Below are 26,756 nucleotides of genomic sequence, written 5' to 3'. Positions count from 1 at the left end.
AATTGGACGTACTAGTGTATTTAAAAAAATATATTTTAGTACAAAAATGTTAAAAAGTGTACACAATTTAAGATGATCAAAAAACGTATAAATTACAGTATAAATTGACAGGCATGATGTTGCTAAATCATGTATCTGTTCTCATGTGACGGTATCTATCTTGTCGGAGTCTGTCCAGTCACCTTGACAACATAGGCCCAATGGCAGCGCGTAAGCCAAACCGGCCAGCCAATCAGAGGCGGCCTCCACAAAGCTCCACGCACGCGCATAGTGCGCTCGAACGTGTTTGTCTCTGCGCGCACGCGACCGATACGAGTGGCGTCGCAAACATGTTTCCGGTTCACCTCGCGGTTGTGCACGGAGTGCCGCTGGTGGCTTACCCGCACCAGGGGCCGCCTCGCCCGGCCTGACTGCCAGTTCTGCCCCGGTGACTACGGAAGCCAACTCTGCGCATCTTCCCTCATCCAGCCCCTTCCTCCACCGCCTCCTCCTCCAGCCATGGCCCTGGTGACTCTGCAGCGCTGCCCCAGCCCGAGTGCAGCATCCTCGGCCTGCAGCGCGGGGGAGGTACGTAACACGTATAATTACATACTAGACAAAGTACGGTTACTTTATAAGTAATGGCGCTTTTGAGTTGTACAACTAGAAAGTAATTTAATGATGTAGTCCACCTGACCAGTGTTTTTCAACTTGTGGGTTGCGACCCAAAAGTGGGTCCTGGACGCTTTTGCAGTGTGCCTTTGATTTGGCAAAATAATACTAAGAAAGAAAGAAAAATAACTAATGGTCATTTACACTCCTTAACAATAGATGCCGATAATACCTTTTATAATGTTGATGGCTCTGCTATGTTATCGGAAGCCATGAATGTCAGTTAGACCGGGCAGAGAGCTGCAGATGATGTTCTGGGTTGTGTTAATTATTCTCTGTATGTTTTTTTGTCCGCTGCCGTGCTCCGAGGATACCACACAGTGACGCTGTATCCCAGAATGCTTTGTTTACAATTGTGAGCATGGTCAAATGAAGAAACAATAGAGAATATATGAGAAATTGATTTTATGACATTGATGACAAACTACTAAAGGGAAGCATTTTGGATTTCCTTATCCTCTTAAAACCTGACGTACACATGCACGTACAGTATGCACATGAAACAAGAGCTCGGGTTTGAAGCAGCTTATTGAGCATTAAAGGGACATTGTCTATTATTTGACCACTAGATGCCGCTTTATTGTGTAGTGCAAACAAAAACAAGTGCCAAAAAGTACTAGAAAGAATACAAACTACAGATACTTAAAGTGACCAAACCGCACTGTTTTCCTATTATAATATTACCCGTAGAGAAAATATGCCATTGTCAAGACCAGAACGGAGGTAGGACCCACTTGCGTTACTTTTCTCTCAGTTTTATTGGAAGAAAGGAAAGAGTTGCACCCAGGATCCGCTGGGCGCGGGAAGCAGGTCGCTCTGTACGCGGAAGTGGGACTCCCGTGGCGAGCGATGGCGATGTCAGGCACGGAGTAATGGGTCAGTAGACAGGAGAGCAAAAACGTGGTCGGGGTCGTAAGCGAGTCCTAAGCCAGGAAAGGAGATCAGACAAGGTGGGGGACAAAAAAGGTCAAAAGCCGGGACGGGGGCTTAGACGTGTTCAGGACCAAAAACAGGTCGAAGCCGGGGGACAGACAGGAGCAAAAAACAGGTTGGAGTCAGGGTCAGAAAAAAAAAGGTTTGCATAGTGTAAACTGAGGTTCGCAGACGGACTGACAACAGGCGACAGATAAATAGGGACAGTGAGCCAATCAGAGTCCGAGGCAGTTGGCGCCAAAGAAGTGCGCACAGGTGAAGCATATTGGTAATCATGACAGCCATGTCAAATAAATGCTCATTTCTCAACATTCAAGTGTTTTAAAAGACTAATATTTATAATACATGCATGTATGCCCTATTATTTAAATCAATTGTTCAATTATGACTTAAAGTCGTTTTTGTTTTGCTGGTCATTTTGTTTTTTAACATAAAGTGGATACTTTTATATTCTACTATCTCTGGTTTGAACTGATCACACACAATCTTGTCATTCAACACATTTAAGAAGTTTAGTTGTTTTTTCTTGATCTCAGTTGCGGCTTGTATTTGGTGTACGACGGTGAGTTCTTAATTCAGATAAAGTTTTAATTTGGAATTGCTAATTTTCGGGTTCATGAGGAGGACCAAAATATTAGGAACATGTTGGCAAGCAGTTTGAGTGGGAGTGTCTGTTGGTGTTAGGAAAGCCTTTGAACTGCAGGGGGCAGCAAATCCCGGATAAAGGTTTGTACGTGCGTTGACTGGCCTAGACAAGTGGTGTGTTTTCCATGTCTCGTCGCCAGCTCCACAATTGGCAGAATTTTTGTTTTCTAAAGCTGTGGTTCTCAACTGGTCTGGCTTCAGGAGACACCATTACACAAACCTGCCTCCACATAAACCAAAACAAAGATGTGGGCTGAGAGCCAAATCAAGAAAAATATCCACTTCTCAAATTTATGGAATAAAAAGATGGTGCCGTTTTAAGCAGAAATAGTAGAATATAGTCTCCTTTTTTCCAAAACCAAAACAATTCCGTGTATCATAAATACTTGCATACAAGCGAACCTCCCAAAACTGGTTTTAGATAGCTACATACTGAAAGAAATTTGTACCCGTGATATCAATAAATTGTGTACCTAAACATCGATGATTATTCACGTATGTAGATAAAAAAGGAGTAAAATACCGGTAATAAGCCTTGAATATGATATTTTAAACAATTTACTTAACCTTCTACCGGCGCTTAACGGCACTTGTGCACCATTTTCACATTTCACAATCATTTCCCTCTTCGACACAATTGTTGTTACTCTTTTCCACTTTTTCTTTCCCTTATCACAATTTTTTTAGGAGCCGTTGTTATGGTAATAAAAAGGAAATACGACGGACAAAATCACAATAAAATGTGATGTGGTCCTTTTCAAACACTGCACAGCAGAAGAAAAGATAGAGCAGGGAAGTATCGGCATCCACTGTTATGGAGTTTAATTGATCCCTCGTTATTTTCCTTGGCTTAGCATAATTTGCCAAAGCGAAGGCCTGCGACTACTGAAAACAGGTCTGCGACTCACTTTTGGGTCTCGACCCACCAGTGGAGAAACACTGTTTTACTGTGTCGTCAAAAAATATTTGCTGCCTTCCTGAATACTGCGTTTTTTGCATGTTTATCACTCACAAAGGTTCCAGATCAATAAACCAAATTTAAAATCACACAGAGACAACCCAAGGAAATACAATATGCAGTTTTGAATTGTTGATTCCATCACTGAGGCACGAAAATAAAAAAATCAAACCTATGTGAAAAAGTTATTGCCCCCTGAAACTAAAAGCGGGTTGCACCAACTTTGGCAGTGATGATATGAATGAAACGTTTACAATAATTGGTATTGAGTTTTTCCCAACACCGTGAAGGAATTTTGGCCCACTCTTCTTTGCAAGATTGTTTCAAATCTGCAATTTTGGAGTTTTTTATTTAGCGTGATTTGTCCATTTAAGGTCACACTAACGCATCTCAATTGGATTTAAATCGGGACTTTGGCTTGGCATTCAAGGAGGCACTAAATAATACACATTGTCCTTCAAAACTTTTAGGAGCAGAAAGCAGAAACCACCATGAACTAATCGCGAAAACAAGCCATTTATCACTTTCTGTGTTCTCAAGATTTCAACTCATTCGCCTTTTCTGTTTTTGTCTTGCAGGATTTTGGAAGTGACCAAGATTGCAAAAATAACCAAAAGTGAGGTTTTTTTTTGTATTATTAGAAAACCAACAAATTACATTACTGGTACCCCCCTCTCTGTTATTACACATTAAATAAGTGAGAGAAAAGCTTTTAACATAACATCAACAACATCATCAAAATACCCCAAAAAGGCACCGGAATGAGAAGAAAATGCTAGATTGCTTGACAAACTGTTAACTTGTTAAGGCCTTCAGAATTTTGATCGTTTGGGGCTGAGGTTTGCAACAAATCAGAATTTTAGGTCTCAGTATCTCCCTCTGTCATGAGGCAAGAGAATTGCGTGCCTTACTCTGCTTCTACAGACACTGAGCACAGCAACGCTTTACATACTAATTGTAATATTAAAAATACATTGTGGAATTTTCAGTAATTTTAAAAAAGAAAATCCCCAACTAGTGACTCTAAATGATAAATAACACTGAATACATATAACCATTTAATATATTTTTGATTGTATATTTCCGTGATGACATGTGAGGCACAGCTTCACCTGCCTCCCCTGACTGTATGTCACTGAATAATAAAACTGCCCCCGTTTTTCCCACCCAAAATCCTGGAACATCAAATACAGATGGAAAAAAAAACAATAACTTAAATAAAAAAAATATATATATTTCCATTGTGACAGTTGAGGCACAGCTTAACCTGCCTCCCCTGACTGCACTTCACAGAATTGAAAAAAAACCCTTTCTTCTCTCCCGAAATCCTGAAATGTGAAATACAGATTAAACAAGAAAATAATTCTATCCGTCCATGATGAAAGTTAAGACACAGCCTCACCTGCCTCCCCGACTGCTCAAGACTGTTTTAAACATAGCTTCACAGGGTCTCAGTCGTTACTCAAATTTGCCCAGAAACCTTTTTTTCTACAGCTGAATATTTCGAGGATTGTAAGTAGTTTTTAAGTAGTCTTTCAACCCGTTTTGGTTTCTTCCCAGTGTGTGAAAAGCAAAGTAATCATTATGCTGTTCTCTTGTCAGCCTCAAGGAGAGTTTCTTCATGGCGAAGGGTGTCGCTCTCTTCCTTCAGCAGGGCGGCAGCGTAGAGGGAGCTGACATGCCCACCCAGCACCAACACGCAGGTGCGTGCAGAGCTACATAACACCGCTGATAAGTTTATTCTGTTTTAATATTTGAATGTCTGCTGAACTTTAAAATGAACAACCAATAAAAGTATCAAAATCCAAGTACATATTCTCAACATGTTCACATTTTATTTCCAGGCGACTTGCCTCAACACCTGCAGGCCATCTTTCAGATGCTTCGCACGGAAGATCGCATTAAGATGGTAATTTTTTTTGTGACATACAACTTGTGCAATGTTTTAAGCCAAGTACCTCAGCCCAGTGACTAGAAGTTAGGGGAGGCAGGTGAGTCTGTGCCTCCTGCATTTGTCCTAATGGAAAAATAAAAATGGTTAATACATTGATCCCAGGGCAGCACGGCGGCACAGTGGTTAGCGCGTGTGCGGCACAGTTCTAAGGTCTTGGGAACCTCCTGTGTGGGTTCAAATCCAGAGTTTGTATGTTCTCCCCGTGTTTGCGAGGGTTTCCTCCGGGCACTCCGGTTTCCTCCCACATTCCAAAGACATGTATTTCAGGTGGATTGGCCGGTCCAAATTATCCCTAAGTGTGAATGAGCGAGCGTGTTGTCGATTGGCTGGCAACCAGTTCAGGGTGTCCCCTGCCCACTGCCCGATGATTGCTGGGATGGGCTCCAGCACCCCCGCGACCCTACTGAGGATAAGCGGTGCAGCTGATGAGATGAGATGAGAGACATTAATCCCTCACTTTTTCATTTAATGGACCTGCAAAACGTGAAAATCCGTATCGTAGAAACCTTTATTCATTCATTTCATTCATTAGGTATGTATTAAGTACAAACCCAATTTACAGGCTCAAGTGTTTGTTTAACAAATACAAATACTATTCTTTCTAAATCAGTTTTCGCAACAAACTTCTGTTTTGCGAATTTAAGATTAAAAAGATAAGTGCTGTTTCATTGCAAACTTTATGGAATAAGGACCCGACCCACTTTACTCTACCTTGACACTTTGCCGCCATCATGTGGACGTCATGAAAAACTTCATTTACCTTCGGGTTTCTGTCCTACAGAAATCAAACATTTGTAGAAAAAAAAAGCTCCAGGGAGCCACAAGGGAGCAGCAAAGACTCGCATGTGGCTCCTGAGCAGGTTTAGCGGGTGGAGAGGTCCATGTTTGTTGGTGATAGAAAGCATCTTCTTTTGTTTATCCAATCAAAAAGCAGAACACAATGCACAATGAAAATTTGCAAAGCAGTGAACCAGCAATTACCTAAACATGAGTGTAGCGAGGTGACTCTTCTATTGATTGGCTCCAAGGGAGTGCACAAAATCAGAATTGCTGGTCGTGGTCTTACTATCGCCCCTTGACACAAGGAATGTAGTTCTACTATTGCCCCTGCTGCTCTTAGTGTTTGAACCATAAATGTGACAATTCAGCGATTTCGAGAAAGAAAATCTAAAAATTGTGAAGATAAATAATAAATAACTTTAACATTCAATGTATTTTTAATCTCCATTATTCTGATCTTCACTGATTTATTGGCTTGGTGGTCTTTTCTGTATGAAAAGCACATGATAAAAAAAAAGGTTTGATTAAATTTGATGGTGAAAAACGATGCAAAAATAATTATTCGAGTTCTCCGCAATCGACAAACTCATTCCATGGTTGTGTTTCAAAGGTGGTGCGTCTGCAGAGTGGCTGGTCGGAGCGCGTTCGCTACATGGTGTTGGTGCACACCAGCGGCCATCAGAACATGGAGGAGAGTGTCATCCTCGGGATTGACTTTGCCGACCTGGAAAGGTGTTTTGTCTGTACTATGAAGTTGTAACATACAATTATTGGCTTCCTATTTTAATCGTGGCCATGCCCTTCTAGCAAAAGATGCTCAATCGGGATGGTGTTGCCACTGTGGAGCGATACCAACATACACTTGGACGGAGACGGGTAAAACAAGTTGACTTCTTCCTGCTAATGTGATGCACTCAATGATAAGCGGTTTGTTACGTTTAGCAAAGGCAAACGCAGGCGAAGACACACAGCTGAGCGACCAGTTTATTGGGGGACAAAGATGTGGGGATCCTCCAGTCAATCTATCCGTTGACGGCAGCATGCTGGATCCCAACACTGTTGTTTTTATTATACTACCGTAATACAGAATCAGAGGTGTCATTGGCGGTGTTCCAAATAAGTATTTGAATCAGATTTCTTTTTTTTTCTATGAAACGTACGTATATCAATCCAAACTGAAGCAAATTATTTAAAATAGTGCTGTCAAAGGTAAAGCAACAATGCATGTGCATCCAAACACGTGCTTCCCATCATTTTTGTCTTATTACTCTTAATACACTTTATTTTTATAGTTTATAGTTTAGCAGACACTCACAATAAGGAGAAAATACATCAATGAGCTTTGAACAAGGAGAACAGAAGAGGACTGTACAATATATATTCACAATACCAAATTCCAAATCTGTTCTAAAAGTCCTGACCTGGGCCCTTTCTTTTTATTTAATCTCCTAGGTTACAAAAAACAGATCCGCCCTAAAGGGTGTAGATATCAAAGAACAGCAAAATTATTGCGGTATAGTTACAATGGTGCAAACAGTGCATAATAGTCAAAATTACAAACAATAATGGGGTATGATAGTCAAAATAATGGACTGCCATCCTCTCCAATCTCCATTGAAGGTGTTCAATATTAAAACTATAAACGTATCTGTCTTTGCAGACACTTCACTGTGAAGACGACGGGGCGCTCGCATGTCTTCAAGCCGATCTCAGTGCAGGCCATGTGGTATGTTTGTTGACGCTGATAATCCTCACCATTGGTAATAAAAGTTCCCATTTAACCTTGTCATTACTGACTATAAGTCCAACTACTTATATTCGGCTAACGAAAATATGCAGTATACTTATGTTTACTGGGGCTATCAAACTTACACACACACAGCAGGGCAGGTTTTTGCTCTCTCTGTGTCTCTCTCTCTCTCTCTTTCTCTCTCTCTCTCTCTCTCTCTCTCTCTTTCACTCTATGAATTAAAGGATTTCAATCATGTTTAAGAAGAAAAGACATAATAATTAATATGATCTTAAATCTCTTTTCATTTGTGTATCTGATGCTACTGTTTCCTGTGTGTTGCTCAGGTGTGCCCTTCAGGTGGTACACAAGGCTTGCGAAGTGTCTCGGCACTTGGGTTATTTCCCGGGCGGGCCTTCGCACACGTGGACATCGTTTTACGAGAGCTGCACATCTTCTGAGCAGAGCTTCGTCAACGAGTGGAACGCCTTACCTGATCCACAGAACACTCGCCCAGACTCCCCTTCTGCCTTCGAGGACCAGTGCGTCCAAAGTCTTCTGTCTCTTAGACTTGGACACATGTCCAAGTATGTCTTGGCCACACTCACTAAATGTCATGCCGTCCCCGGCAGGCCGACTGACAGGGAGCGAACGGAGGATGTGATTAAAGCCAAGCTACGAGGCATCGTGATGTTCCGGGACTTGGAGAACACCACATCCAAAGAGGTGAGGCGAAATACGACCGGCATTGCCCGCACGTTTCACCTTTCATTTTCGTTTTGCTGGCACAGATTCGCAACGAGCTGGAAATGCACATGAGTTGCAGCCTGAAAGAATTTGCGGAGTTCATCGACAATGAGATGCTGCTCATCTTGGGGCAGATGGACAAAGCTACGCCCATCTTTGAACACGTCTACTTGGTAAGCCGCCGCATGATTAACGACAGTTAACTTAAGTAAGGGTCTCAAACGCTTGTAACTCAAATTTGGGATAAAGTTAGGTGAACTCTGTAAAAAATAGGTTGAAAAATTATTCAATCTGTTTATAGTCACAAGGGTACCAAGGATGCTGGAGCCGATTCTATAGGACATCGATCGGACTGTGGGCATGGGACACCCTGAACTGGTTGCCAGCTAATCGCAGGGCACACATAGAAATACAGTCACTCAAACACACATCCATACCTAGAGGCAATTTAGAGTCACCAATCAACCTGTCATAAGGGTTTTTTTGGCAAGTTGGGAGGAAACTGTAGTGTTGGGAGAAAACCCACACAGGCACAAGGAGTGCAAACGTGGAGACTCCACGCAGGGAGGTCGGTAGGGCATCAAAGGACCTATGGCCATCAAAGGTCGGTAGCCGGAACCGAGCTCGGGACACCCTGAAATGGTTGCCAGCCAGTCGTAGGGCACACAGAGACAGATATACCATTCGCTCATTCACACCTAGGGACAATTTGAACAGGCCAATTAACCCGACATGCATGTTTTTGGGATGTGGGAGGAAACCGGAGTGACCGGAGGAAGCCCACGCAGACACGGGGAGAACATGCAAACTCCACACAGGAAGGTTCGATCTCATTACCTCAGAACTGTGACGCACAGGCGCTAACCACTGCGCTGCAATGCTGCCTTGGTCTAAATTCAACCATTGAAAATTCATCTTTTCAAATATTCGTTTTTTTTCAACTTTCGCTTTTCAACCATTTTCTTGTGGACAGAACTCTGCCTTTTAAAAATCTGTTCATGTTCATTTTTGTTTGCTGGTTTATTTGCTGGTGCGGATATTGTCAGATTTTGGAACAATCTCGATTATCAAGTAAAACAAACCATTATGTTTGTATATTTATTTCAGTGCTTAAAAGCACAATTGTTAAAAATTGTAACTGTCCCCCTTAATATTTCTTGTAAAGATTACAACAAACAAACCGAATTGACATGGAAAGATCATTAAATCCATAATAATAGCCCAATCTCAAAATATTCACGCGTCAATCTTTAGATCCTACAGTTGGCCAAGTCAAGTCACATTGTTGACTACCTTAACAAAAACAGTCGAGAAAAAACATAACTTGGCAAATTCGGATCTCCTGACGACCCGATCCCATGATGTTTCGGTTTTGTTTTGTTTTTTTCAAGAAAATATTTTTCGTTGCATGGCAGCAGGGTGGTTAGGGCTCAACCCCACAGTGCAGAGATCCAGGGTTCGGTTCCAACTACGGGGACCTCCTCTTGCAGTATTTGCATGTTCTCCTCATGTCTGCGTGGGTTTCTTCCCTTGTTCCAAAACATGCATGACCGGTTACTTGACGGTCCAAATTGTCCCTTGAATGACCAAGTGAGTTGTCTGACTCAGTGTGCCCTGTGACTGACTGTAGACAAATTCAGGGTGTCCTCTGCCCACTGCCAAAGGACTACTGGGATGGGCTCCAGCATGGAGTGATATTTTTTAACAACCATGCATACAAAATGCATAAACTCTTTCCGAATATAATATTTATTCTGGTATTTTGTACATAACAGTAGTGAAAAATAAATGCATTCATATTAACTGGTTTGATTACGACTGCTGAGAATAATGTCAACAGTTTTATACCAGCTAAACTTAAAGAAGAGCCGCTTACTCATTTGAGCATGCACCCATTACATTTTTAGTCATATTTACCACCGCACAAGCATTATAAAGGTATTTTGTTTTAGTTGTTAGCTATTTGAGAGGGTTAAAATTTTCATGGACTGGCCGCAATCACAGATTGTGCCTCAGCAGTCATCGTCTGGTCTAAAACATAGGTGGTCAAGTATGTCTCAATGAAATTAAACTGCTATAAATAATTAAACTAACAGCCACAGGGCACAGCATCGGCATACAGAAAATAACTCGTCCTCTTTAAAAGATGTGCTGCTCGTCAACAAGAAAGATATTGTGATCAAGATATTACAATAACGTATCGTTACATCCTTAAAAACTTCCTGTCAAAAATATTTTTGTTTTTTTCTCTCATTCCGTAGGGCTCTGAATGGAACGCTTCCAATCTTGAAGAACTTCGTGATTGTGGGTGAGATGAGTCACAACAAACTCCCAGACATTAAATCAAAAAAGTCATATTAGGTCCTTTTAACTTAATGATGGATGGATAGATTGGCTAGCTAGCTATTTACATCTATCTAGCTATATAGATCTAACTACGGTATCTAGGTCTCTCTAATTCTATTTATCTAGAGCAGGGGAATCAAACTCATTTTAACTAGGGGGCCACACGATAGAACAAACATTCTCTCTGGAGCCGAACTAGTAGATTAGAGAGAAAGAAAAAGAGAGAAAGAAATAGAGAAAGAGAGGGGGAGAAAAAGAGAGAGGGTGGGGCAAAAAAAGAGATAAAAGGAGAAAGACAGAGAGAGAAAAGAGAGTGCCAAAGAATGTGAGAAGCAAAAGGGATAAAGAGAGAAATACTGAGAGAGGGGGAAATAGAGAGAAAGAAAGAAATCCAAAGAGAAATAGAAAGAAAGAAGGAGAGAAAGAAAGAAGGGGAGAAAGAGAGAGAAAGAGAGGGAAAAGGAAAAAAGAAAGAGAAAGCAAAAGAAGGTAAAAAGACGCAGAGAAAAAGAGACAAGGAGAAATAAAGAGGAAAAAAAGAGCGTGAAAGAGAGACAGACAAAGAGTGAGAGAAAATGGGAGGAAAAGAGAGAGAAAGAGAAAGAGAGAGAAAGAAATACAAGCAAAGCGTCTTTGTGAGAAGCACCTGGCTTTGGCAACATCAATTGGACATATTTCTACCTACAGCTCGCATTGAAATCACACACGAACACCATTATTACCTAAAAATTCCTTTTCTCTACAAGTAAAATGCTGGATTTTTTTTTTGAAGAAAGAAATTAATCAGAACATAGTGTTAAGTTAATTTACCTTTCCTTTAATTTTCGGTTGCTGATTGTTAATGGTCAATAGAAGGCAACTGTTACTGGTATTCACTACAATAATGAGTATGCAGATACCATGACCTGGTATCAGTACACACCCAGCCCTACTGGTTACCCTCATAACTGAAAGTAGAATCCAATATAATCAAGTGCTGCCAGATACATTTTAAAACTCAATGCTTGTGTGTGTTTTTTGAGTTAAATAGAGCGCATGAAGTCATTTAATTTGGGTTTGTTTGATTTTTTCAGCGTGGGCTACATACTAAACGTGACCAGAGAGATCGACAACTTCTTCCCAGGCATCTTCTCCTACCACAATGTACGCGTTTACGACGAGGAGAGCAGTGACCTGTTGGCCCACTGGAACGACACCCACAACTTTATTGTCAAAGCCAGGTGATCTTTCCATTATTAATTGCTATATTAATCATATATTGGTAATGATCAATTACAGTAGCCCCTCTATATATGAGATGAATTAGTCCAAATGGAGTTCGTATCTAAATTCTCGTATCTCGAACAAATTTTCCCCACAAGAAATAACTCAAAAAACTATTCATTCCTGCCTCTAAAAACCATTCAAGTTAACCCTTAAATCCTGTAAAACACATCATTTATTCTAAAAATACATTCAAATAGTAAAAATAAAGTAAAAAGGGATAATGTTACCAAAATAAAATGCTAGTTTATTATGAGCACTTACCAGTCACCATGAAGGAAGACGGCAGTTGCTGAGGGAAGTGTATGCGTGGTGGTGGTGGAGGAGGAGTGAGGGACCATTAGAGACGATAAATGTGATTAAAAAACAACACAAGTGTGCGGGGTCAGGTCACTATGGCAGGAAACGCACATTCTAACTGGAATGGTCTGACGCTGGCGGTGAGAAATCTCCAGTGGTGGCGTCTGAAAATTCTCATAACCTAATTCTTTTTCATATGTCGGGCAAAACTTTTGGCTAGAAAGAAATCTTGTATCTCAAATTTTTCATAAGTAAAATATCTCATATGTAAAATAGACAGTAGATCCATGTTATAAGTACACCTCGATGATGAAGATAGGATGGACCTAGGGCTGCAATTAATGACTATCTAAATAGTCGACTGGGCGGCATTGACTCGTCTTGGGATCAAGAGGTCGCAGGTTTGATTACCGGCTCTATATGTCGAAGTGTCCTTGGGCAAAAGACTGAATCCCTAATGCCCCTGATAGCAGGTAGTTGCCTTGCATGGCTGAGGCTGCTGTCGGTTAGTTAGTGTGAAAAAGGGAAAAGTGTGAAGGACATTGTAAAGCGCTTTGAGAGGTCTGCATTGACTTGAAAAGCACTATATAAATGCAGATAATTCATTCATTCGACTATTCTTTGACTATTAAAACAATTTGTCGAATTATCAGATACAGTATACAAAATCTTTCAATGTAGCATGAAGTCGATTTATTTTAAAGGACACAAAAAAATTGGAACAATGATAACTAACTGAAGATTTGGACAAAAATAAATAATAATGCCCTGAAACAATTCGGCACAGTACTTGGACAGTAGACCGTAATGCACCCAAACAGCTGTCATTTCTGTATGTAAATGCTTGAGACACTATTGCGCATAAGTGACTCTTAGCAGAGATTGCAATCAAGTAAGATTCCTCCCCCCATTGGAAAAACATGTCTGACGACTATAGCCGACACTGGAATCCAGTGTCTACGATCTTTTCTATGAATTTTTGTCTACAACGTCAATTAATAGTTGCAGCCCTAAATTGACCATGTGCTTTTTTTCCCTCACTTAAGGAAGAACAGTTCTAAATGCCTGGTGCACTGCAAGATGGGGGTGAGTCGCTCGGGTTCAACAGTGATGGCGTACGCCATGAAGGAGTATGGGTGGTCCTTGGAGAAAGCCTACAACTTTGTCAAGCAGAAGCGCAACATCACCCAGCCAAACGCCGGTTTCATGAGGCAGCTGGCCGAATACCAGGGCATTTTGGATGCCAGGTTAGGCTACATTAGTATAGCATTATGCTTTGCAGGTGGAAACAGGAACTAGGGGAAGGGGGGCTCAAAATAAAACCATGAACAAAATAACAAACATACAAGGGTCACAAAACAAAATGTACAAATAAACTGAAACCCGACAATATCCAAACTGGAAACAAAAATCCAACCGGAAATGGACAGGTAACAACGGCCCAACACAGTGTGCTGTCGAAGCAGTCAATATAAAGTGTTGAGATATTAGGGATTTTCACACACACGTGGCTGGCACCCCCCAGGGGATGGTGGCGTACCAGATCCTGATAAACCCATTCAGTGCACGAAATGCTGGGGGCCAAGTGAAAGTGTCCAAGAAAACAGCTAAATAAATGTTGGCTAAATTACCAACAACAATATAGACTGAACAATCATAGCACAAAACAGTAAACACACAAGAAAGAATATTTAGGAAAAATATATAGTAAAACAATAATCTGTTCAATTCCAATTTTCCTGGTCTATTGATGAATGATTTTTCCTTTTTTATCACCATATTTTCACAACCATAGGGCGCAGTTTTCTTAGCTGGTTCTATTTCTGTATTTAACCCTACACAGGGCGAACCGATGATAGGGGGCGGAAGCCCTCCGCTTGCAGACGCCTTACAACAGCACAGACGAGCATACAAGTGTGCGTATTTAAAATTACAGCGGAAGCAAAACAGAGTTTCTTCATGTTTTATTTAAACATTAATTGCAAAGTAAAACCCACAAATAAAAAAAATAAAAAAGAGCTCGTGCAAAACAGTTTGGCACTCACATTTTTTACCGGTACTCCCGAACATGACCGTCAAAAACCTCGCCATCTGTTTCTGACCAGAACAGCTTTGCTAAATCTCTATTAGAAGGTTCACTTTCTTCACTTTCAGAGACAACAGAAGACACATTAGCCCAAGCGTCGACAATCCATTCTATCCATTATAATCAGTCATGTTTGTCAAGTCATGTTTATTTTTATAGTCCTTAATCTCAAAGAGTCTCAAAGGGTTGCACAGACCACAGATTATCGCAAACCACAGACTATTATGACACCATCACCTGATCTAAAACCTACATGAGGGCAAATAATACACAGATATTGTCAACATAAATATAGGTTATTCATATGCTATAGAACAGGAGTGTGTTTTAAGCTTAGATTTTAAACATTTCCACTGAGGTTGCTGATCAAATCTCAGGGGGAAGAGCGTTCCACAGCCTGAATGAATGACGAACGTTCTCGAACTTGCGGATCTCTTCTTGGCTCTTGGGATCACTACTAGACCAGCATTTTCAGAGCAGAGCGAAGGCTGGAAGTTTCTGCACCAACGTAGTCCTGGTGGAAAAATTACACTGTATCATGAAACGTTAACACTAAGACAAATTGCTAGATACACTGCAGAATTAGCATCATCATGAGTGCTTCCGCAAACAATGCATTGCACGTGTCCTCCTCTGCTTGTGGTAAACTTGAGCCGTTCACACGGGAGAATTCCCAAAAGTTACTAGTGATCGCATTCATGTCGCATTTAGTTGGAAATGTGAAAAATCTCACAAAAACATGGATTTCACACAAAGTTGCAAGCCCTGACTCTGTCAAGGCTCAAACCTGTGACCTCCCAGTCACGGGGTGGGGGCCCAACCCAAATCCCTCCCGCACATCTACCTCCAACAGCGGGTGATGCCACTGCTGTTCGTCATTTTGCCTCTGGCGTCAGGTGTGTGGGTGCACATTTTGGAGGAAATGTTTCATCATTTTGGTGATCGGTTGCCAAATTCTGAAAGTGTGCAGGGAAGCAGAGAACACCGTGACTTGGACAGTACTCAGCCAGTAGACCGTAATGCACCAAATACGAAACACGTCTTTGACTGGAGTTTAAGTTTATCCTCGAGGAGGTGAATGGTCTTTTGCACCGATGGGAATTCCAACTCTTTGCAGAGAACTGGCTTTTTGGCTCGGCTCACTAAAAACAGTTGCTTCGTTTGGCTCCCCAACAGCTCTTCAGATTGTTTTTGTTGTTTCATTCAAATATTACTATTAATTATGTATTATTATAAATTACCCAAAAGAGGTAAACTAAGGAAAATAAACATTTAAACGGTAACTCTAAAAATCACAGGAAACAAGCTAAAATTCTTATGCATCTACAAAGAAAAATACAAAATAATTTTAACCTATTAGAAACTCAAGAAATTTAAAGTCAACGACACAGAATCACAGTAAAAAATGCATTAAAATAGCATCTCAAAGGAAACCAGCTTTTAATGGTAGGTAGCCGGCTCCCGTCATCAACTTCCAAGCGCTGGCTCATAGAGAGGTTTTGATCACGAAAACGAGAGTGTATTAATAGATCCGACGGAGCTTGTTCTCAGCCAATCAGAATATGATGATGACGACAGCCGGTGGCTGCCGAATTAAGTAGTCCATCTTTGTATCACATGTGATCTACACGCTTGTACAGTGGTACCTCTACTTAAAAAATTATTTTGTTCTGGGAGTAGCATGTAGCCTGAAACATTTGTAAGTAGAGTGTTTTGTGTCAAAAATGGTTCAACAATGTGTCTGGGGGAACTTATAATGTTGATCAGAGGTATCCGGAACGATTGGTAGGGGTGAGGTTTGTCCCTTTTCCTCAGCCAAAAACTACTTTGAAGAAGTGTTTGAAGTGGATAAAGGCATGCGGGCTTCCTCACGTTCAACTCAATATGCAAAGGATTGATGGGAACCAGAACAAAGTTTTTTGTTCCACATTGTTTTATTTTGATTTAATTAAAGTTTACAATGCTGTTGGGTCGCTTATAACAACGTGCAACCTATCAGTCTTACAGCATGACATGTAGCTCCTCCCTGCCACGTTAATTTGGTATAATACCATGAAACAGAAACCTAGACAAGCCTTAAAAAAATCCGGAATGGATTCCTTCTGTCATAGGTTATAAACTTAAAACGTAATCTGCAAAGAACGCCTAAAGAAAACTTTTCTAGCATTAGATGCGCTAAGAAATAAAAGTGAGGTGACATATCTTAAACTAAATAAAGTCTTATAGAAGGGGAAACAAAGTTTACATACCCTGCTTTAAATTTGCAGTTTAGAGTATGACGGAGCAGACAAATCTGAATCAATTGCCAATATTACAAGGGTATTAGTGTCTTTGGACTCCTTGATGCCATGAATATAGCTCTGTATATAATAATTGAGACCCTTTTCTACTGACTTGAGATAAGTTTGCATAATAAGGAAGAAATGATACGGCTAAGCTATTAGGAATAGCGCCTAAAGAGTCACTCGCTGTTGTTTCAGCCGCCCTATTTGCTCTGTGTGCGATACATGGATACCGTAACTATGGTGGGCGTGGCTTAGCGCCCTCTCTCTGATCTATTAATTGACAAGAGCACCCCCTTATTTGCATTTTCTTTCAGTACATAGGTAAATACTGTATTTGCTGTATTACTATATGCTAGTGCTCTTTTAAATGGTAACATGATCTGAAAATATGTAACGTAACAATTTGGAAGAGTGAGAACAAGAGCACCGCTGAAGTCAGGTGTGCAGGGGGCAGGTCGCCATTGGCATTCTGCAACCAAAGGCGTTGACGCCAAATTCCCCACGAGGTTGGCGTCAAGTGTGTACTCGGCTTAAGGCCACCGAGCTGGTCTTTGTTCGCCGCTTTACATGTCACACAGGGCGCACTGCACTATAGGGGGCACCGCGGAATTTGAAAAAAAATCAGAGACTTTTATGCGCTTTTTGTTTGTGAAAATATAGTAGTCTTTTTCTTGTTTTACTCTATTTTTTTCATTTCTTTAAAGGGAGCTTTTTGCCATGTAGAGCTGCAAACATACTCATAAATGTACAAAAAACACGTAATAAAACATCCAAAGTAGTCTTGTTTAAAAAAATATATATGATTTTTAATTTAGAAACATTTTTTGCTTGCAGATAATTCATTTTAAAAATTTTCTGTTCAGTTTTTTTTAATTACTTCCCTCTTTATTACGCTCTCTGCAATAACTCTTGAAAAAGGTCTGGTAAAAAAATACGAGAGGATAAAGACATATTCAAAAAAAATTACCATAATTGTATTTATTTATCTTGGATTTTATTTAAATTACTTCTACCAAATGTTTTTTTTTCTGCTTCCAGAAATGTTTGATTATTTTTAGTTTTGCATTTGTTATTTATTCATTAAATTTTGGGGGTCTTTTTTATCATACAGTATTTTTTCTAAATGAACTTTTTTTACAGTTTGGAGCTGCTAGTACTGAAAAAAAAAAACAGAGAAAAAGAATCACAAAAGATGCATTTGAAAAAAAGGGAAAAGAAGAATTTGTCCTGAGAGTAAGCGTAAAATACGTCATAGCTTCGAGATTAAAAATCAATGCAATTATAAAGTAAGAAAATTAATTCACGATAATTCTTAATTAAATGTAAAAAAAGAGAATTGAACAGAAAGTTCTCGAATTTTTAATTACCGTATTCTCTGTACTATAAGGCATACAGGATTATAAGGCACACCTCCCCATGGTCTTTTGTAATTTGCTTTTCATATATAGGGCGAACTAAACCAGAGGTGCATGAAATTAAAACTTCAGTGACTGCTATGGTTGCACTAAAAAGAGGTAAGTACGATATTTGTGCTTATCACAAAAGTGGCTTGTCACAATTGCAAAACAATGGATGCAACTGGATTCAAACAACCATGTCACGATGGGGAGAGCAGTGTATCCTATCCACTAGACAACTGGGGATAAGGATGACACATTTAAATGTTATGTTGGTATTGTGTTTATAGTTGACGTTGTCAATAAAGGTTTTGAATCGTGGTCGCACGTATTTAACAACATTCCTCACTTACAATGCTTAATTTCAACTGAGAAATAGTGAAACAAAGTTTTATCACAATTTTGAGTCACATTCTGTTTTCTCCATCCTCTAACATTTGTATCTGGTACTAGAAATGTGGTTATGCTGATGAGAACTAATGCCTTTTTATATGTTATCTATGTCCCTAGTGGCCTGGTGGTCAGGATTTGTCTCTCTCATAATCACTTTCTTGGTTGGATCCCCATTGACACCATTGATAGGCAATTGTGAACAGCAGTATTTTTTAATAGATAAGTAATTGCACAAATATTGTAATTTACCACTATGCATTCCTAATTTTATCCATGTATAAGGCACACTCAAATTTCCGGCCAATTTACAGAGTTCAGGTGTGCCTTATAGTTCGGAAAATACAGTAGCTTTCTTCCAGTGCTCACAGGCTTCCCTCCCTGTTTTGTTTTTCTCTGATTTATTTTTTATTTCAAAGCAAACAGCACCACAACAAGCTGTGGAGACCCGGCATGGATGTGGAAGTCTCTGACAACTTGCCAGCTTCCAGCCAGAGCTCCGATCGGCATGGAGACGAGGAGCAGGCCTGGGGGGTCTGTGGGGGGTCCCCCTGTCCAGGTCTGGAAATGGAGCCCCTGGACTCTCTCAACTACAACTACTACTTTCGACGTTTGTCCGACTCTGCGCTGGACAGCGAACCCTCCACACCGGTAAGAGGGCCCCCATTGCTGGGCATGGAGAGGGTCTTTATCGAGATTGAAGACGTGGAGCGGGATGCCCTATTGGAGGATGAAGGTTTCCCCATGGCTCACTTGGCCTTGCCGGGTGGTGGCGGAGGAGGAGGGAGCACTGGGGCGCAGACTTGTGGGCGTCTAGACCCGCTGGAGGACATGAGGCTGAGATTGGAATTCAGTACACTAGAGGAGGAAGATGAGGAGGAAGCCAAGAAGGAGGAGGCAGAGATGGCCGCCTTGGAGGGGAGAAAGCAATCGGAGCAGAGCCGGCTCGGTCTCGCTAACCTGAACACCAACAACAGCAACCGACTGGCTGCCAAACGTAGCTGTCCAGCTGCCTTTGATGTGAGTTCCAATTTGGGCTGTTGGGAATTATAAAAGTACAGTGGTACCTCTTCTTACGAGCTAATTCGTTCCACGATCGCGCTCTTAGCTCGGATTGCTCGTGTAACAAGCACATTTTCCCAATATGGATTAATAAAATAACCAATTGGTCCGTTCCTGTCCTTACAAAAGCATCTTCGTGAACCCTAATTGGCTATAAAACACATGTTCCTGATCACTATAAATGAATAGTAACAAAACATAATAAAATGCAGTACTCAGATAAATAAGATGATATTAACTAAATAAAATGTGAGTCCATTATGAGTACTCATCATGGGGGCTGTCATCGTAACAAAGGTCTGCAAAAGGTGCCGCAGAAGGGGAAGGAGGGGTGCAAGAAGGAGTGACAGAGACCGCATACCTGTCAACTTATACATTTGCCACATATTGTATATGTTTTTGATCATTTCAAATAGTGTACAATTTTTATGGGAGAAAACAGTTAAAAAGACCACTTTCGTCTTGCCCATTTCGGCTCCATTCAATCACTGGTAGCCGACAGCAACGCCATCCTAGATTGCTTATATTGTCGCAGAACTTTAAATAGTTTGCATTGCTTTGAGTAACTAGGGGTCTTGTTGTGTTTGTAAGGTTTCTTATCACTTAATCAGGGTAATTGAGACCATTAATAGCGGGATCAAATGTCTGAGGTTGACAGGTATGAGATCAAGAAACTGCTAATCATACGCAAGCACTTACTGTTCCCTTAAATAAGGTTATTACAATTTTAAATGAATATATACACACAAAAAATGTACAGCCCTTTTTGGGGCCTGTACTAGTTCCATGCGCAGACCGGAACAAACTGTCACGAGTGGTGGGTAGTCCCGAGCGGTTTGTAGTGGTCGCCTCTGGGACCCTTGTAACCTGTATTTTCCATTGTATGCGGAACAAGTTTTTCTTCCAAATACAACTCACACATTGAAATTTTCGTGTTTAGAGGTGTTCGTATAAAATGGTAGCACCGTACTGTTGAGTGAATATGTAACCAAGAGCAAAGATTCATGAAATATTGTCCCCCTCTATGAGATAAAAACTTCCAGGTGTCACAAGCAAAGCCACTCCAAACAGATAATCATAAAGCATCAACAACATAGTTTTTCCCTGTTCTCAATAGGCCTGGTAGAAAGGATGAAGCCCATTACGGTGTTTGTTGACAACATAATTAACACTTGACAGTTGGTATTCGGTAAACGAACAAAACAAACTACTTTCACACAAGGCACTATTATTTCTTGCCTAAATAACATCATTGCATGATGAGTCATCAACACCGTTCATTGGCAGTAAAGCTTTTTCCCAGAATCTAAAAATATAGAAAATGATGAATAGAGTAAACCTGAGCAATATACTAAGATTTGTAAATTTATTCCAGATATTTTTTTAGGACAGATGATTTATTAAATGTTTAAAAATTACCGGGCCTCCCCTCTAGTCTTCCTCTGCAGTGAGTGTTTCTACAGATAGTGGTAACAGCGAACATCACAGATGCTACTTTTTAGTTTCATGATTATAACTGGTCAATTCAAGTCATAATGATTTGTATAGCCCTTTATCACAAAAAGTCTCAAAAGGGCTGTACAGAGCACAACAACAACAACAACCAAATAACTAATAAAATAAGCCATAAGCTATATAAAAATTTTTTGTGGGAACTGGAATATTATAGTGTGGCAGAAAACGCTGAAATGAAGGGATCCTAAGGACAATTGTGGAGAACGGCGGACTTCAGACCCAAGGAAGCAGTGGACTGAGTCTGAAGCGTGTCAGTTTGTGATTGATATATATCATAAAAAAAATCTAAAGCTAAAGCGGAAGTGATGAGCTCTTACCATAACATTTATCAATCTGACTCCTTAAAGAAATAGACTAAAACACAGTAAGTTTCTCATTAATCAAGCAAATTGTAATTTTGTGTAACATGGTATAATTCATTGTAATATATATTTGAATATCAAATTAGAGGACATCTAGAGACATCTATTCAATAAGGGTAAAGAGCTTTGCTGCAGCCATTTTTGTTTAGAAGCAGCATTAAGAAAACGCCACATGAAAGCAATGTTTGTAGGAGCCAGCTTTTTTTTTTTGCAGTTTTCACATCTGAGGTGACCTACTGGAATGCCTGTAACGAGATGATTTTGATATTCAATGTTGTTCTGCCTGGGAGTGTGGAATGTCTTAATAGGAAAAAGATTCTGAGTCAGCTAAACCAAAAGTGCTTAGTTGACTTTTTGAGCATTTGTTTCTACATATAGGTCAACTATTTTAACTGTCTTCAGAAAATTGTCTTGAATTGAATGTCTTTCTGAAAAAACTGCTGGGTTAGCAAAACCAAAAGTCCTGGGTTTTTACGTCTACAGTGACCTACCTGATTGCTTGTGAAAGATTGTGATCCTGGCCAAACTTCTTAGAAGGTCTTTCTGGGAAAGCTGCTGATTCAGTAAAACCAATGAAAATAAGTGCAATAACATTTAGCAGCAGCAATTTAGAAAAAATCTATACATAATTCACAAGGTATATATAATATATATATTTGATATACACATATTTGTTCACAGTTTCGTGCAATAATATATATACTTTTTATAATGTTAATGGCTTTGCAACAGTGATAATATGTGGTGGTGTTAGTAATTGTTTTCCCATTTTACTCCCTGCAGGACAGTGCGAGTACAGGCAACCCTTTAAAAGTCAAACCTTCCTACCAGTCCTGCAAAGACTGCTGCCTGCGTTTACCGTCGGGTCGGCGCTGCGAGCGACTGACGGGGGCTCGCTCCCACCGCCTTAACCCCTCCCGACACGGCAGCCTCCCCACCATCTGCGTCGATCCTCCTGGGACAGTTTTCGTTTCGCAGCCCCTTATGGATCCCGGCCAGAACAATTGTTCTGCCGAGATCCCGCTTTTGTGCCAGAAACCTGTTTCACCTATGAGTTGTGAAGACCCTATCCACAGTTGCAACCCGGAAGACGTAGAAGTCATGGACGAACCAGAGGCAGAAGGGCAGAACAGTTCTCAGGCTGAGTCCCAAATTGTGCAAATTGAGTAATTCGGTGACCAAGTGCCAGAGTACGTGATGTGGTTTCCTGTGGTACCGGAAACCTAGCGTCACATGACAGGGTAGTCCGAGCTTGGACAAGGGAGTTTAGGATGAGGGTCAGTGCATTCGCTTAGACTTGGACCAAAAGCACATGTTGGAGACTGAAAAAGAGAAACAGAAACCGAACCACCAAGTCTTTCTACTATCCAAGGGGAGCTGTCATTGCTATGTCATTTATTTTGACGCATTAAGTTTTTGGTCACTCAAGCTGTAACCTTGGAACATCACAATTGCATATGCTGTCCAAAAGTATTTAGTCTATGTCTTGGGTCTGTGCAGTATTTAGCTGGTACAAATCCGGCTTTCAGGTGCTGTCATCTTGTGTTTAGATGATCCACACTATTGAGTTTCTCTGAAAACACTTGGATGAATCCTATATAAATCTTTTTCAACTTTTCCTTTCAAGGCTGGACTGTAAATTGAGAGTAAAATTGAAAATAAGCAACAAACAGGAATAAGATTTGACTTGCAAGTTATAGCGTCCCAATACAACTTTTTCACTCGCAATAGAATACCAATGTTTCAGACTAAGGTATTTGCCAATATCAGTATTATAATATAAGCGGAAATTACGCATGTGTTTTTTGGTTTTGTTTTCAAATCTAAAATAGGAACACTGGATATTGAATTTGGACAATTAGGATTCTTCCATTGAGTTGATAATTTCATTAATGTACATCTGCACAGTCATTTAAACCATGAAACATTGTTTTTTTATTTATTATTATTTATTACCGAAATATCAGATTAAATGTGTTCTGGCTCATGTCGGATCAATATCAAATCATGACAATCCTACTTACAGGTACATTTTAATCACCATGCTTGTCATTTCAGACCTGGACAATGGTTAAATAAATGAATGATCAAATAATAATAAAATGCATTCTTTTTTGTTTTTTACATTTGTGCCATGAGACCTAAAGTCAGTGGCCCATATCTTGTATTTTTTTTTTAATTTATTTATTTATTTTATTTTTTTACATTTGTGCCATGAGACCTAAAGTCAGTGGCCCATATCTTGTATTTTTGGGTGTATGCAATGTCCAAAACGTACCAGGCTTGACTTTCAAGCAGACATAAAGACGCCTCCTATATATCTTTAATTCCACGACCATCAAGCTTGAATATGAGATTTGTTAAGCTAAAACAACAACAACAACCATCCAGTTGTTTTTTAAATGTTTACAGGATTTACTGTTCTGCTTGGCTGATGTGTTCTTGTTGTTGTTTACATGCTAGTAAGCAAAATGATGATTACGCATTTGATTACGCGTTTGACCACCAAGAGTTGAGTTTTTTTAATTTATTGGTGGGGTTTCGATGTAATTGGATAAGGGCTAATTAATTTTAATTATTTTTTTGTTTACTTTAATTGGATGAGGGGTTTTTTTGTCAGTTTTTCTTTTCTGTTTTTTAGAAAACAATACTTCCTCTTGTTCTAACGTTAACTGAATCCCAAGGAGCTGCCGGTCTGCTGCACTAGTTAGATTTTGATAATTACGTTTGTCATTTTCGTTTAACCTTCACTGATTTTAACCCTTGTGTGCGGCTTGTTACTTTACTTTGTGTAAATCGTTAGATTGTCAATGAGAAGGCACATGTCTAAGGGTGAAAGTGTTACTGGGAAAGTATTTCAGAGTTAAAATGAAAATAAGAGTGAATATGGGAGTTTAAGTGTTTGATAGTGAAAGTGTGTGATAAAACAAAAAATCCAGGTTACTTAGATGTAAAGCAGAACGTCCTGGTAACTATTTAAAATGAAAGGTTTAATGGTGCAAGCGAATCAAAGTTGTGTTCTGGAAAGTGCAATCTCAACTTTTTCTGTAGGGTTCATTTACATGCTAGTTTCGAAAATTGGTAAAATTAGTGATAAAAAACACAGTCCCAAAACTTGGGTAGTTTAGTCGGTAATTTGGTTAATACTGACCCCAAATCAACGTTTACTTCAATATGTTGTATCAAAAATAACCCTTTTAAGGTCTGAAGCGGCGTAATCCACATTTTTAACTAAATAACATAAAAAATGTAAATAATGACCCAAAGGGTTGGGTAGCATATTGACCCCCTTTTAAAACAAATTTTGACATTTTTGATAAACAGAGAGGCCAGGACTAATTTGTCTCATGGTACATCTTGTAGTCTGCCAACTAACTCAGAATGTTAAGTAGTACTCTATTATAAGGGGAAATGGGGGTGGTGTGGTGTGGTGGAGTAACTTGAGTCTGTTACCTGTTACCAAGCATGAAGTATGGTCAAAGGTGCAATAACAACCTACTGGTATTTTCCTGTATCTAAATATCCATTTGTTTTAACAGTCAACAGTTTATTATAAAGCAGTGCTGTGTAAGTTAGATTTAAGTCGAGTCAAACCTTAGGTTCATTTATACCTTTACCTTGCCAAACTTTACCTTTGAGTGCACTGTTTTAGACATAAGAGCATTGAAATTGTGTGTGTGGGAAAAAGAAAAGCAGCTGCATATCTTCTTGTTCCTTCCCCTTGAGACTCTTATTAAGTTATTCACTTTAGGCGCTAGCAGGAAAACAACAGTTAGCAGCGACATTAGTTTTAGGCAACGTCCGCCACGGTGAGTATTCTTTCATTCATGTTGTCCATTTTTAAATCTAACGTCTTGACATGCAATGAATGATACTTTTTTGTTTAGTTACATCTAAAATTCAGTTGTTCATTTCTACAAGGTTCATAGAAGATGGTCAAAATGATAATTAAACGGTTTACCAAGTACCAGCAAGCTAACTCAACAACTTGAATCGTACTAATGACGATGTAAAATAGAGCATGTTTATGATGAAACAATTTTCTGTAGGTCCCATAAAATGTCAATATTTTATAGACAAAATGCGAGGTTTTTTTGCTCCCTTCATCCCATGGTAAGTCAATGCTGTCTACACATTAAACAAATAAAGAAAGACAAAATATTCAGGGAAAAAGATTAACCTATCATTCTAAAAAGTGTCCTAAATCTGGGTAATAGGTTGTGCGTCCCAAGTCACAAGCCTCCGATGATAACGCGGGTAACCAAGTAAGAACACAGGATGTAGCTGTGTACTTTTGACAAAAACATGAATATTAACTTGGATATATTTAACTCATGTACTGTAAGAACAACATGCTACTTTTACACTACACAAGCTGTGTTTGTTTAGTAGAAATCCCAGTGCTTGTCATTTATAACAGAGAACTATGGAAACCTTATTTTAAAATTTGATATCGCCACCACAAATATCCAAGGAATTACATCTACTCCCAAAAAATATTTCCCAATATCCCTCGTGGTACTTACCGTTGTGTTCCAAGACTAAAAATACCCTCCGTGTGGCGTTTGAGTCAGCTGAGCTTTGTCCTCGATGTTTTGCAATAATCTCTCCTATCCTTCACTGTCCATCATCCGCTAAACTCCAGTAAATGTTTTAGGGGTGGCGTCAAGCCCCCATGACTCCAACCACAAATTCTGGGTGACCTTTCCGCAAGACAGCGTAACCAAAACAATTGACGGAACAAACAAAGGCTGGCGTCCAGAGCAGTGCAGGTGGCAAATGTGCTAAAGTGGGCTTGCAGATACTTGCATGTGTGTGTTTTGTTTGTTTCCACATCAAATGGCCCCGAGAACCCGTCAATAAAACCTTAGCTGTGGTTTAAAATTGTGATGTCATCCATGGAGGTTTCAAAAATTAACAAGGTAAGGATTTGTACGTAACAGTACTTATGTCTGTATTTAAATGCAAAGACTTGTGAGCAAAATTAAACATTTGAAAGATGAAATATAATTCAAGAGAACACAAACAGAAAAATCTATCCTTAGCACAATACCATATTAGTACTTGTGACTTTCACCCCAATAACATACAATTTTACGTTTGTAAAGTGTTGCACAATGAGACATCGGGAGACTCCAAAATAATCTGATGTGTCACAATAATAAGAATTCCTCTCAAATTCAAAGTGACCTTGTCAACAGGCTCTTATCTCACGTGTCCGGTTGCCTTTATTGGCCTCCTGACTCACTGACTGCATGCGGGCCACCTAATTATAGCTAGGCTGTACATTCCTGCCATGCAGTATGGCAGAAGATAGATAGGAAGGCCTTTGGGTGGGTGTGAGGAATACACT

The 26,756-nt window shown here is 39.9% G+C and overlaps 1 protein-coding gene and 1 long non-coding RNA gene across 2 annotated transcripts; one reads left to right on the top strand and one right to left on the bottom strand.

Moving 5' to 3' along the window:
* The first annotated feature begins 277 nt into the window (after positions 1-277).
* On the top strand, positions 278-23,516 carry ssh1b (slingshot protein phosphatase 1b). The gene is made up of 15 exons (XM_088319770.1): positions 278-567; positions 3,766-3,803; positions 4,790-4,890; positions 5,032-5,096; positions 6,532-6,653; positions 6,729-6,797; positions 7,582-7,647; positions 7,998-8,192; positions 8,283-8,376; positions 8,442-8,570; positions 10,659-10,705; positions 11,817-11,963; positions 13,353-13,553; positions 18,884-19,484; positions 22,187-23,516. Exons 1-15 carry the CDS (start codon positions 499-501, stop codon positions 22,571-22,573), a joined length of 2,331 nt encoding a protein of 776 aa, XP_088175896.1. The 5' UTR covers positions 278-498; the 3' UTR covers positions 22,574-23,516.
* LOC148350895 (uncharacterized) lies at positions 14,487-26,118 on the bottom strand. Its single transcript, XR_015847085.1, has 3 exons — positions 25,930-26,118; positions 21,895-21,958; positions 14,487-14,906 (listed from the first exon to the last, which is right to left on the bottom strand). It is a non-coding gene; the product is annotated as an uncharacterized LOC148350895 (long non-coding RNA).
* Between the last annotated feature and the right edge of the window lie 638 nt (positions 26,119-26,756).

This window comes from Urocampus carinirostris, chromosome 16, assembly GCF_059441175.1.
Source record: "Urocampus carinirostris isolate Australia breed hairy pipefish chromosome 16, RoL_Ucar_1.0, whole genome shotgun sequence".
Classification (NCBI taxonomy): Eukaryota; Metazoa; Chordata; class Actinopteri; order Syngnathiformes; family Syngnathidae; genus Urocampus; species Urocampus carinirostris.
This window is presented reverse-complemented; position numbering and strand designations above follow the sequence as displayed.